Source organism: Palaemon carinicauda, unplaced genomic scaffold (genome assembly GCF_036898095.1).
Source record: "Palaemon carinicauda isolate YSFRI2023 unplaced genomic scaffold, ASM3689809v2 scaffold62, whole genome shotgun sequence".
Lineage (NCBI taxonomy): Eukaryota > Metazoa > Arthropoda > Malacostraca > Decapoda > Palaemonidae > Palaemon > Palaemon carinicauda.
This window is the reverse complement of record NW_027171894.1, coordinates 310,001-325,000: the sequence shown is the minus strand read 5'-3', so window position 1 is coordinate 325,000 and position 15,000 is coordinate 310,001. Positions and strand designations below refer to the sequence as shown.

Sequence of the window (15,000 nt, the reverse complement as noted above, 5' to 3'; positions counted from 1 at the left end):
AGAGAGAGAGAGAATATTAATTAGATTCCTCTTTTGTTTTGCTTCCAGGTAGCCCTCCTCCTTTAGTCGTCTGGTTTGAAAACACAAAATTGATTGATAGTCACATGGAATCAGACAATGGAGACCAGCTCAACATTACGCTCAATACGGGGCCCACTAGCGAAACGATATCTTCAGATACCTCTTTAGAACTGAATGGGAATCCATATAATAGTCTTACTCTGGGGCCCTTAGCACGGAAGGATCTCAAGTTATTGCTGACTTGTGAGGCCTCCAATAATAATATTACTTTGCCTACATCCGTCGTCGTCATGATTGACATGTTACGTGAGTATAAATTCTTTGATAGTTTTTCTTAGGGTCACCCTTTTAACATAGCTTTATTTTGAATATATTTATCTCTTCATTATAATTTACTACTTCATATGTAGGCTTGGATCTTGCACATGACCTGTTCCTTGTAGTGCATATATCTAAATGTGGGAACACTGAAGTTCATATAATCTTCTGAGTGATCTATCTAATTTTGGATAAATGTAGAAAAATAATTTATGCCTTAAAACTTTTTATTTCAAAATTGGATGAATATAGAAATAAAACCGTATATAGATGCAGTAAATCAAACCTTTGGTTATTGTAACAGTCTTAAAAAACAGTCATTATAATGACTACTCTCTCTCTCTCTCTCTCTCTCTCTCTCTCTCTCTCTCTCTCTCTCTCTCTCTCTCTCTCTCTCTCTCTCTCTCCATTACAATCTGAAGGATTTGGTGAAATAAAACAACGTAAACATACACTGTATGCTGGTGACTAGAGTATGTACTATTTTCTTTAACGAGAAAGGTTCTCAAAACTGGGTGGGAGGGATAACCATTTCGCTGTATAAGAAAGACATCATACATGGAATAAGTGTGTGAAGGATCTGTTGGCTGTGTATAGATTTTATAAAAATAGATACCCAAATGTTTGTGTATTCCTCGGCAATTCAATTTATGATTTATTTAATAACGCTAATAAAACATAAGTACGGGTGGTTACTGATAGGGCATATTGATCATACATTGGTAAGAAAACTCAGCAATTTTAATAGGAAATTCTCCGTAAAAATATACTCATCTCAGCCTTATTTCAGAAAAATACAGGCGACCGTAATTTTACCCTACTTTGTTATTATCTTTTACGGGTTAGTGTTCGTCATATCACTCCTTCACGTCAATATATCCGTTTTTAGAACGGTAAATGCATGGCAACATTTATTCAACGATTTTTACCGTTTTTTACGGAAAATTTTAACAGTGCAGCTTTATCAAATTACTCGAACTTGTGTCGTATTTTTCGAACGGAATAAAGTTTTCACTATAATTGGTCACAAAAATGGCCGTTGTGTTGTGTTAGGAGAAAGGCAAGAAGAAGAATCTATCGTTTTTTTATTTATTTTTTTTTTCTTACGAGTAGATGGAATGATAGTGGGGGAAAAGTAAGTCTTTAGAAAAAATGAAGTAGGTGGGGTGAAGCTCTATTACAAAGACGACGTATGAGAAGGTGAAATCTGATAATAGTATTCATGAATTTATAAAACATGTGTAATAGAGTGAAAAGACTCGTGCTGTAATATGAAGCGTATTAAAAAGGGGGAGAGGCTAATTAGATATGCGATGAAGACAAATGTCGCGAAAAAAGAACACACACACACACACACACACACACATATATATATATATATATATATATATATATATATATATATATATACATATATACAAATATATATATATATATATATATATATATATATATATATATATACTCTATATATATATGTGTATATATATGTACATATATATACATATATGATGTAAAGTAAATACAATAAAAACTACAAGGACAGTTAGTAGAGCGCAAACCTCCGCCGCAGCAGCTTATTTCTTGACCCTTTGCTTGACCTTGACCTTGAACTTTGACCTTCGCATGCATCAATTGTCGTAGATTTTGAAGTCTCTGTGACAACGATGTCTAAACTTATGGCTTATTACGTGAATTAGACATTTTGCCTGACCGGTACCTTGACCTTTGACCTTGAACTTTCAAAGTTTAATCATTTCCAGTTAACATATAATCCCTGAAAGTTTCATTACTCTACGATTAAAAGTGTGGTCAGGAAGCTGTTCGCACACAAACAGGGGCGAAAACATAATCTCCTTCCAACTTCGTTGGCGGACGTAGTTAGAGTGATTGATAGTTGTAAGCACTTGTGGGCAAATAAATACAAGAATCACTAAATAAAAAGTAAGAAGATAGCAAGATCTCATCTAGAATTTAGCGGCCAAATGAAAATGAGAACTGATGTAAAGTAAATTATAGCTCTATATTTTTCAGGTTTTATTAATCAGCATGGTAGGTTTTGTTTGCAATTTTGTCTAATTAAAAGCCACAAGTGTTTTTGCCTCATTTCCCACTTGGGTAAATCTTCAAAACTTTCAAAAGACTATATCAGTTAGAGTCTATGGAATATTTTTATATTATGTTGAAAGCGAAACCTTGTTAAGCCTCGTGGTTTATTGGTAAAGAAGTTTTAAAATAACTTTGTTGTTTTTTCATCTTCCACTTAAGAAAAACTTCAAAACTTTCAAAACACTATATCAGTAAGAATCCATGGAATATTTTCATACTATGCTGACAGTGAGAGCATGTTAAGTCTCATGGTTTATTCGTAAAGAACGTTTGTTTAGGATTACGAATTTATTGTTTTTTTTCATCTTCCACTTGAGAAAACCTTCAAAATTTTCAAAACACTATATCAGTCATGGGATATTTTCATATATGCTAAGAACAAGAGTATTCATGCTTCATGGTCATTCATAAAAAAGTTCTGTTTAAGATATGTACTTTTTTCTTCCCTTTTTAGTACCACCACTTTCAGTAAGCATAAGAGAAACGCAAATGCCTTGGGTAGCTGGACACGAGTATGCAGCCGAGTGCGAAGTTAAAGGATCCAGACCTCAGCCAACCATCTCATGGTGGAATGGGGATCATCGAATCCTGGAGTCGACGGAAAAGGTAAATAGATCATAGAAGTTCCGGTTTCTATGCATCATTTTTCATTCTATTTATTCCATATTTCAAAAAGGAAAATTCTTACTATTCTTTCGCCGGATCTAAGCTTGCTTGTTAAACACCTTTCAACGAAAAAATATTAATTTTGTCTTCGAATTTATGGTTTTCCCTTTATTGCAATCCGTAGACTCACAGAAAAGGGTAAATAGGGCTTAGAAGTTTCTGTTTCTTTCCGGATGCATAATTTTTTCATTTTATTTACCTCATAATCAAAAATTAAAATCTATGCTGATCATTTACTGGATCTCAGCATGTTATATAAAAATATATCAATCAACGGAAAAATTTAATTTGGTCGTCAAATTGCTGGTTTCTCTCTAAATGTAATCCACAGACTCTCACAGAAAGGATAAATAGGTATTAGAAATTTCTGTTTCTTTCCGGATGCATCCTTTTGCATTGTATTTAACCCATTATTCAAACATTAAAATCCATGCTAACCATTTACTGGATCTCAGCGTGCTGTATAAAAATATTTGAGCCAACGAAAAAATTCAAATTGGTCTTCGAATTTCCGGTTTCTCTCTTAATGCATTCCGTAGAATCTTACAGCAAGGGTAAATAAGTCTTAGAAGTTTTTGTTTCTTTTCGGATGCATCATTTTCCATTTCATTTACCCCAAAATTTTGAAAATGAAAACTCTTGCTATTCCTTTATTGGATTTCATCATGCTATACAAATAACTTATAATCAACGGAAAAATATCGAATTTTTGGTTTCTATTTGAATGCTTTCCGTAAAATCTTCTCTCAAACTCACTAAATGTATATGAATACTTTATTTCTCTAGATAAGGATTTATATGAAATTGAAAAATGGTGAATGAGCTACGGTAAACTCCAAGGAGTTCTTTAACTCACATACGTAAGTACCAAATATGTTTGTTGAAATTACATTGGTGTGTATCAAACATATGGTGCAAAGGTGAAAACTAGAACTATCAACTAGTTCACACAGGATGAAATTAAAAGTATGAAAACCAAAATCAAGATTTATTATTAAATCAGAGGCCTACCTATATCAAATAATCACCAAAGTGGTTCAACGAAAGTTTATAATTCGTTTTTATCTGTGATATTTTCAATCAGAGGTAAGAGTGTTGTGAAATGTGGCATGGATGGATAATACTCTGTGGTTGCCTTATCGTAGACTTATTACTTATCAGTCACAAAACTGCACGTGACCGATATTCAAGTGTAAAATCCACAGGAAACAGGAAAGTAAAAGACCAGGTAGCAAGCGCTTTCGTGTATTACGTAATACATGAAAGCGCTTGGTACCTGGTCTTTTACTTTCCTGTTTCCTGTGGAATTTATACTTGAATATTGAGTCATGTCTACTACAGTTACTTACCATTACAACTAATTAGGGTCTTGAAATAAATTGTGAAGAAGGTTAAGAGCGTTAAGGATTTCAAACTTAGTTATAAAAAATTTAATGGCCATGATATCACCTTTTATGTGGCCAGTGTTACTCTTTTCTCTAGTTTTCATGATTTCATTGACTGACAAACGTTTCAGATGAGATATTTCACCTCATATAACCATCTCAAATCAGTAGGTTTTAACATCTTTTGAGTAAACACTACAGCAAGCAAGTTTTACTTATTTTGTTTTTTAGGTAGAATATAAATCAAATCCAAAAGGTCGAACCTTAAAGATCACAATAAACAAACCTTGTCAAGGAATTTCGTTTTGGTGGTAATTAAATGGCAGATCAGATATCAAAAAAGGAATCAATCAATAATATATAGTATAAGAGCTAGAAGGTGTGGTTAGGAGCCATCGGCCCCCGATCAGTATATTCTATTTTTGCAATTTCAAACTTTATAGAAATATTGCTGTTGTTAGATTGTTATTATTGGTTTTAAAAGGGTGTCCTTAGACCTGATGTGGACTTCCAAAGAACGAGAATTATTCATATCCTTTAAGATTTCTTCAAGTTAAAAATTTGTTACTTTTATCATCTACAAATGGCTTTTATGTACAAATGTCTATAAGCCTTGCAGAGGTTGTGCTACAAAGGAAATCAGAATATACAAGCAATGCTTAGAATGACCTGAAGTTAAAATTTGAACAGAGCGTATGTGGTAGACAGAACATTTTTATGTCCAAGTAGTAATGCCAAAGGTATGGTGAATATGCTTTAATTATTAAATCTGTTCATTTTTATAAAGACAAAAAAAAAAAAAAAAACTAAATAGATATATAACAAGATTTTGAGTAGGAAGGGAGATTAAGGTAACACTTTTTAAATACGTAAATTTCAGAACATCAGAATATGATCTAATATTAATATGCTTGTTTACCATTCAATTTCTATAAGAATTTTTCTAAGAGATATGATATTTTCCATTTAAATAGGAAAAACGATAAAAAAATAAGTGTTTTTGCGTAATCCTCAAAAATATATCTCGATTCATGTAGATGACAGAAAAATTATACATTTGAGTGTTATTAAATCTGTTTCAGGGCATTGCAAATAAGTAAATTTCATTTTGTATTTAGAACTAATCCTTTATGAATGAACCATTATAAAGCACTTAATACTCCGTACTTGAATAGCTTTAAAATAAATTGATGTTCATATGCAGATTGGACAATTGTTTGTTAATTATCTATCCTCACGTTTTCAAAAATACTAAGCGAAGATCATTTTTCTCCCAAAAATAATGATTCAATAAAAATCCCATTATCTATATTAATAAAGTGTGTTTTAAATAATGAATAAAGTAAAAGAGACTGCAAAACTGCTTAAAGATCTCTGTAATTATAAGTAATCCCATTAGCTTCCATGAGGTAAATTACACTAGAGTTACCCCTGAGTTAGAACCATAAGGCTTGCGACCAATTAGTTTCATTGGCTTAAGGAGCAATAAAACCGGCAGAGCATTCACGCTGAGGTGTAGTAATGGGGGTCTGTTTTGGTTAAAAGGTTTATAACTCGTGGATATTTTTCTTATACATAAATTTCATAAACTCTATTTTGAACTATGGAAAGATAATTTTTGTTTTTAGAGAAACTTCATAAACTCTATTCTGAACTAGGGAAAGATATTTTTTGTTTATAGAGAAACTTCATGAACTCTATTCTGAACTATGAAAAGATATTTTTTGTTTATAGAGAAACTTCATGAACTCTACTCTAAACTACGGAAAGATTAAAAAACAATGAATTACTATTCAAGGATAAAACTAATCAGAAAAGTAAATTATAAAAAAATAATAATATATAATAAAAAAAATCTTACAGTTGATTGCCTTCATAACCAGAAATAAACTAACCGCAAGCGAGCGAGTAATTACTGTTTATATTAAATCAATGTTCAGAGATTTAATATCTATAAAAGATTGAACACTCTTGGGTTGAGATATGGTGCAAATCCTGAACCGTTTAAGCAAAAGCTACAATTCATCATTTAAGAGGGTCTCTCTCTCTCTCTCTCTCTCTCTCTCTCTCTCTCTCTCTCTCTCTCTCTCTCTCCGTTTGTTCTTCGAGTTGAGTGTGGGTAGAACTGGAATATGCATGCATTTCTGAACCCCATTAAATATAACAACTGTAGGGACAGAAAGAGAAACAATTAAAGAAATATAGTAGTAAATATAAGTAAAAATAGGTAAATATCAGAAAAGTCAAATAAAAAACACGACTGCCATATCTTGATTTATCAAAATAGGAAAAAAAGTAAAAATTCTGTCATGATAAAAAAAGAAATAACTGGAAAAGACAAAATAGATTAATCTCACAGTCTATAATGAAACATAATCAAAGCATCAAGTGGAATCAAGTCACCTTGGCAAGAACTTAAAGTTCCCGAATTTTAAATTAAGATTCAATAAACCGGCATCAAAAGTTTTGATTAGAGTTTCATTCAACAAAATTTTCATTTACAAAGTTGTTAGGATTCTTGAATGCTCCGACTACCAGGATTCAATATTCAAGTTGCTGATCACAAAAGGATTTTTAAAAAATATATTCATTACATAGGAAATACTATAAAGAAACTGAGTCTAGTTCAAACCAATTACAAGTATATAAAGTATATGAAAATCTTAATATCAGAGACTAATTATCCTTCTGGAAAACTTATCTTTTGCGTTGGAATTCTCTTCGTATTTCAAAGAGTGATAAATGATTTGGTAGTGCGAGCAGAAATAGTATTACATAATCGCTTTCCATTATTATTATTATTATTATTATTATTATCATTATCATTATTATTATTATTATTATTATTATTATTATTTTTATTATTATCTAAGCTACAACCATATTTGGAAAAGCAAGATGCTATAAGCCCAAGGGCTCCAACAAGGAAAAAAACCTTACAAAACAATGCCACGAGTTCTTTCGATAACAATCAGCCATGTATGCAAGTTGGTTCGTAAGAAAGTTAAATCAATAAGATTCCATTACAAATATTACTTGCCAAATGCCATTGACATTTCTTACAAATAACACAGAGGGTATAATGAAAGAAGTTTGCAAAGTTTGTAACACGAAGTATCATTTACATTACGGGTGAAACATAATGGTGCATTATTCTATTTCTCTTCCTCTTATTTTTTTTTTCTTTTTTTAAGTTTTCATGATTTATACATGAAATGGCTATTTTAATGTTGTTACTTCTCTTAAAATATATCAGTTTAATTGTTCATTACTTCTCTTGTAGTTGATTTATGTCTGTTTCTTTTCTTCAATGGGTTATTTTTCTCTGTCGGAGCCCTTAGACATATCGCATGTTGGTTTTACAGTTAGAGTTGTGGCTTGGCTAATAATAATAATAATAATAATAATAATAATAATAATAATAATAATAATAATAATAATAATAATAATAATAATTATAATAATAATAATGATAATAATAATAATAATAATAATAATAATAATAATAATAATAAATAAATAAGGTAGGGTGAATGAAATGTACCTAGAAAATTTACAATATAAATTAAACATAAGAACCTCATCATTGTCTGATATCTTTAGCCCAAACATATTTATCTTCTTACGAAAGAGAATAACTTTATAACTCGATACACTAACCTTTAGTTGGACATTTGTACATTTTAAACAAAAGTCAGTGTTGACATCAATAATAATTTTCAAACTATCCTATTTCACTGAAAAGATTCAAATCATTCCGCTGGTTCTCAGTTTACATTCCTTTGCATACTTAAAAAGAACGAACGTATTTAGCCTTCGGTTAAACAATTGCTTTTAAATTGATAATGACACCAGATATTTTCAGCCTTTTCTAAGATCAGACCTTTTAAGGTATATGCGCGTCGATGACAATTCTTTTGTTATTATAACGTTGTTTTGGGTTTCTTTAACTTAAAAGAGCGTCCGGAATAAGCGTTAGACCTTTAAAGATATATTTCTATATCATGTATATATAGTATATATATACATATACATATATATATATATATATATATATATATATATATATGTGTGTGTGTGTGTGTGTGTGTGTGTGTGGTTGTGTCTATATGAATTTATATATATTCATATATATATATATATATATATATATATATATATATATATATATATAAATGTATATATATATATATATATATATATATAGATATATATATATATATGCGTGTGTGTTTGTGTGTGTGTTTATATGTATATATATATATATATATATATATATATATATATATATATATGCGTGCGTGTATTTGTGTACATGTAGTGTACCTAAGTTCAATTCCTCGTTGGTCTGTAATTTTTTCTTATTCTCTTATTATTTGTATAGAAACAGATGACAAACCAGAAAGACAAAACTGAGGAAAAAGACAAAAGATAAAGAAGCTGACTCCCTTCTCCATACTTTATTTTTCCGGTATCAAGAAAAACAATATTGTAAAAGCCTTTTCTAGTTATGAAAGGGATAGACAGATCACGAATTGTATTCGTCAAATATGTCCAAAGTAATTTGTCATGACAGGCGAGGCTGTGAACAAAGGACAAACATTCTCTCTCTCTCTCTCTCTCTCTCTCTCTCTCTCTCTCTCTCTCTCTCTCTCTCTCTCTCTTTCTCTCCCCCCTTGGCTTATTTTGACCATTACTACAGGGAAGTAAAGTCGAATGTCCTGTGTGTTCTCCAATTATCGCATGATGTCTTCCTACATCCCAGCAAAGACATATATTCCATGAAAATTGGGATTCCAGGATCCCTGGATTTCTCCTTTAAACGTTATGAAGACCATGGAAGATTTATATTATGCTTTTCTGTTAGAATTCTGAGTTTCCTTTTTTCCTAATTCCTTAAATGATTGTCAATGTCGTTTTTTAATATACAAATTTAAGAATAAAAACTAATTTTGCCTAGAGACTAAACAGTTGGCTTTCTTTGCTGTAAATTGTTGTGAAAAAAAAAATGTTTTATAATGTAGTATGGGATTGTACAAATAAAAATTAGGAGGAAATAGAAAAATTTATGAGGTTAACAAAATCAAACGTCATTCAAGTAAAATATCAGGGACTTAAAGCCTTATCTAATAGGTTTATGTAATGTAAACGCTAAATTAGGTGTTATCAATCTACAAAAACTAAGAACTACATAAGGATTATAGAAGCGTGATTTTAGGAGATCCCCGTGTGTGTATGCATCCCTTAATTGCCCTCTGGTGATATATGCCATTAGGGTCGTATACAGGATGGCCTTCGGGGTCTCTTAAAACTACAAAGAAATTTTATTTTGAACATCAAAGGAGAGGGGTTATTCTTTGCCACCTAATTTCCCATGCTTATCCTTCTTTTAATTTCGGCCTCGTAGCCTGAGGATACACTTGTTGTCTGTCCCAAGTCCGTATATTCATTAACTATCTCCGGAGGTTCGTCCATAACCGTTATTTGTTGTCTCCCTCCATTTTCACTAAACATTATCTTCGTTTTGCTCATATTCATTTTCAGTCCTACATTTCTGCTTTCTCTATTCAAAACACCTATTATCATTTGCAATTCCCTCAATGATTCATTAAATAGAACTATGTCATATGCAAATCATAAGTAGTTAAGGTTTGAAGTTTTTTATCATTTAATGTTGACACTTAATATGATTATCGAAAAGAAAGGAGGAGACGTAGAGGATGAACTACTCATTTTTAAATACAAATTGATGTCGATTAACTCCATTTATGTCAACGCTTCTGTTCTGTCGGGGTCTTCTTTTTAACCCGAGGCAGATTTAATCATACAAAAGCAGATAAAAACTATTTATTTGCATAAACAAATTGGGTTGATTAACTCCATTTATGTTTTAGCAGAGAAAAATACACTCCGATCACTACCACATTCCTACCTAAGACGTTAACACTTCTGTTCTGTTGGGGTCTTCTTCTTTACCCAAGGCAGGTTTAATAACCAATAGGTCTTCTATACTGTAAGATATGCACACCAAGTTTCTTGGCTTTTTTATACATGTGAAGTTATTATATGGTCCAAGTTTGAAAACATTTTAACCATTAGTTTTTCAACCACAAGAAAAGTAACATCTGGTATGTTCAGGTCAAAAGAGACACATCCATGATTTTGCAATTCTATTTTGCAATAATCAATTGATTTTGGCATATATTTACACTAAGTAGAGTTATCCATCGACTCTTCTAATATGTTAGTATTTTTATATAATTGTATATAGAAGCATTTAACTTTGTTTTTATTGTATTACTTTTGCAGACGAAGAGGTTGATAGATTTTCCCGAAAGTTTTGTCAGTAAGGGATAGGTAGTTTCCTTTCAAGTTACTGTTTTTGTCTTGTTTTATATTACAAAGGATTTATATCCCCATTATATTTTGTACTGGAAATAGATTTTGTAAAGAACATCTGAGTCGGATATGGATTTTAGTAGCCTAGATGAATGGGTCAATATTTGTTGTCTTTATAGATGAATCACACTAAAATAAGAATATTTGTCATATAAATGATCCTTGCAAATGCAAAACAATGTAGTAAAATAATGCTAAAGATCTGGTATTATTGCAGCAAACTTCATTCTAGCCTAACAATACTTATCTCAATATACAGCATGACCTTACTATACATTTGTGAGGCTCGTTTATAAAGTAAAAATTTCTTATCTTTAAATGATTTATCAAAGAAAATACGAAATATTATGCTGGTGATTACAAAAAAAAACAGCAAATATTGATCAATGAATGGAATTTCCTAGCTGATATTAGATTTTGATGTTCGTATTCCGGAGATACAATGGCTATATCTTTTGTTTCAGATGTTCCACACCATTTCCTGTGTCAAGTTTCTATAGACATATAGAAGATGACAAATGTGATTACACAACATGAGAAAATAGTGATGATGAAAGTGACCATCTTTAAGTGAATGACGAACTTTCAAGCAGTGACTGTAAAGCTGACAATGAAAATGAAGGACAAAGTTCCTTCTGTTAAAATTTCACGTACAAGAATGGGAATTCTATGTGGAATGCACACAGCTCCATACCTATAGGAAGAAAAAGTACAGTAGTATAAAAGATATAACCCACTATACAAGCATTTACTTTCGATTTGTTAATCACTCCAAAATTACTCAACATCCTTTTGGAAGTAGCCAATAAAGAAGCTGATCGAGAACTTCACAAAATAAATGCCATTAGCCGAACTGAATTTAGGATTTTAGCAAGTGTATACAAGTGCAATAGAGAGTCTCTTATAAGTTTATGGGATGATATGTATGGACACCCTATAGCCTATTCGACCTACCATGTCTCTAGAAAATTGTGGAAATACTCCAGGCTCATTAGATTGATTAATTAAGAAGCTAGACCCCTAAGGATATGTAAATACAAACTTGCTCCCATCAGAGAGGCTTGGAATGCCTGGATATAGAGACTCCGTGTGATATACAATATTTCTTCAACTATAGCAGTAAATGAGCAATAGGCTCCTTTTAGAAGAAGGTGCCCATTTTGGCAGTATATTCCTTCGAAACATGGGAGATAGGAGATGAAAATATTGGCAGTATGTGATGTAGTAAAAGCTACCTTTGGAATGCTGAAGACTACAAAGGCTGCTGAAGTGATGTAATTGATCGTGAACAAGGAAAGCATGTAGTGCTGCAACTTATTGAAAACCTCAAAGGAAGGAATGTAACTTGTGAAAACTTCTTATGTATCTTAGGTTTAGTTGTGGAGCTAAAAGCTTGAAAGCAAACCTTTGTTGGTACTGTTAAGAAAAATCTACCAGATCTTCCAATACAGTTCTTTAACCCTAAATAAAGAATGAGATATTGTACTTTCGGGGGATACCATGATGATCACACCCTTCTCTCTTATTGCCCTAAAAAGGTAAAACTCTGCTATTGATGAATAGAATGCATGACTGTGTAGCATACAGTGAAAATCAAGAAAGGAACCCCAATATAAAAGGATATTGTAATTCAACTAATGGAGGAGTTTACAATCCTGGTAAGATTGTAGCAACATATGTGTCAAAGCATGAGGCAAGATGATGGCCTATGGCATTTTTTGGATGATATAATTGATGTTCCAGCTTACAATGCATTTGTGTTTTGGATGATAGTACAGCCTAACTGGAAGGCAATTGATACCTTCAAAGGGAGAATTTTACTTCAATATTTGAATTGGCCTTGATTTAACCTTTATCATCTTTAAGGGCTTCTTTGCTAAGGACACCAAATGCTAAGCGAGTTGCCAGAAGAGGAAGGTCAAAGAGGGACAATGACCCTTTACAGTTTAAGAAGAGATTTTCTAAAGACGTCGTTGCTATTTGTGTAAGAAAAACAACTAAGTAGCGACAATTTTTTGTAAAGACCGAAAAAGTGCATGTAAGAGTCATAGGGTACCAACATTCAAATGCAATAATTATAATCAAAGACTTAACCTCAAATTATGTACCAACATTTAAATGTAGTAAATGAAGCTAAAGTCCTAGACCTCAAAGGTAAGGGAGGGGGGGGGGGGGGGGACGGGTTTAGGTAAGTAAGTGGGTTTGAATGACAGTCAATTCTACGCAGTAGCCCATATAGACATGTAAAGTTATCATAAAATTACTTTGCATGACGAAAAACTTAATTTTTCATAACCGGTTAATTTTGACCTGAACAGAAAAGATGTTACAAATTCCAAACAGAACAGAGGAGTTAAATCGTGATTGCAGCCCCTAAGGAAAATATTCCCACATAATTACGTGCTTATTACACAGGTAAGCTTCATTAGTGAAGCGTCTAATCCCCTACGGAAGTAAGCCATTCGCCTTTGTCTTGTATAGAGTCCCCCATCCTTTGCCATACCTTTCTCAAGTTAAAAGTTTTCCTCTCCTCCTTTCTTATACCTTATTTGAAGTAAGTAATCTTCTGAACAAACTAGCATTGTCCATTATTTCTTTTTAATCAAGCCGTTTAAAGTCTTTCTGATCCATCTCTGTTCTAAGCTGACCCTTTTGCCATGTGTGTAATATATCTTCGCATTATTCACCATTTCAATTATCTTAACATTATTCACCCCTTCAATTATCTTCCCATTAGTCATATCTTCAATTATCTTAACATTATTCACTACTTCAATTATCATCATATCATTCATCCCTTTATTTACATTCACATTATTCACCCCTTCAATATCCTTTCCATTATTCATCTCTTCAATTATCTTAACATTATTCACTACTTCAATTATCATCATATTATTCATCACTTTATTTACATTCACATTATTCACCCCTTCAATAGCCTTTCCATTATTCATCTCTTCAATTATCTTAACGTTATTCACCCATTCTATTATCTTTCCATTATTCACCCCTTCAATTATCTTCACATTATTCACCCATTCAATCATCTATTATTCAACCCTTTGATTATTCACATTATTTAACCCTTCAATCATCTTCACATTATTCACCCCTTCAATCATCTTCACAGTATTCACCCATTCACTTATCTTAGCATTATTCATCCCTTCAATAATTTGCATATTATTCAGTCGTTCAGCTATCTTCACATTACTCACCCCTTCGATTATCTTCACATTACTTAGCCCTTCAATCATCTTCCCATCATTCATCCCTTCAATTATCTTCACATTATTTAACCCTAATTATCTCTATTCATTTTTACCCATGACATACTGTATATACGACACAAACATTTTTTCTAGACGCTTCAACACCGAAGTCAATCTCTTTTCAACAGGGGCTGCCACCTGACATAAATTGAATACAAACGGCAATTATACCGACAGAAACCGTCGATCCGTTAGTACAGTACAATGGACTTTCGTGAATGCAGCATTTAGAAAGGCATGTGATGTTTTGCTAAAAAATGGATGTTTATAATCTAAGATGTTCTGAAAAGTAAAAAGAATTTAGTTCTTAATATGAATTACAAGTTGGCCAATGTATTGCAGAGTCGAATATTTCAAGAGATCTTCATATTTCGGAGCCAAATATTGAAGAAACGATCAGATCCAAGGTATTTACTTTTGCAGTGGAAAAAGTACAACATATCTCAGGTCTTTTTTTTAAAACAAATTACGCCGTTCCCTTGTCATGAATATTTTACTTTCCCTTCCCACAAGTAGAAAAGTCAGCAGCAATGAGCGGTATGAATTAATATTTTTCTATGTAAATTAGACATTTATATGTCTCACAGTAAACAACATGGTACAAAAACTGCTGTTTTTCAACATATCCTATTCACACCCAATGTGACAAGTGTTTCGCCACTGTCCTGCGCTATTATATCAAACAAGGACATTCTAGATACGGTCTTTATTTTACAACAAAAAAGCTAGGTCTTTAGATTCTAAAAGCACTCTGGGTTATTTTAAGTATACTGTTAGAAAAAAACGAAATTTTATCGGAAATTCTCCGTAGAAATATACTGTTCCCA

The 15,000-nt window shown here is 32.0% G+C and overlaps 1 protein-coding gene across 1 annotated transcript in view; it reads left to right on the top strand.

The window, feature by feature from the left end:
• The window catches only part of LOC137637273 (neural cell adhesion molecule 2-like), a 92,956-nt gene that overhangs the window by 59,651 nt on the left and 18,305 nt on the right, over positions 1 to 15,000 (top strand). Inside the window, exons 5-6 of the mRNA XM_068369526.1 lie at positions 49 to 327; positions 2,903 to 3,054. Of these exons, the coding sequence (XP_068225627.1) occupies positions 49 to 327; positions 2,903 to 3,054 (431 nt within the window). The remainder of the gene's footprint in view (positions 1 to 48; positions 328 to 2,902; positions 3,055 to 15,000) is intronic.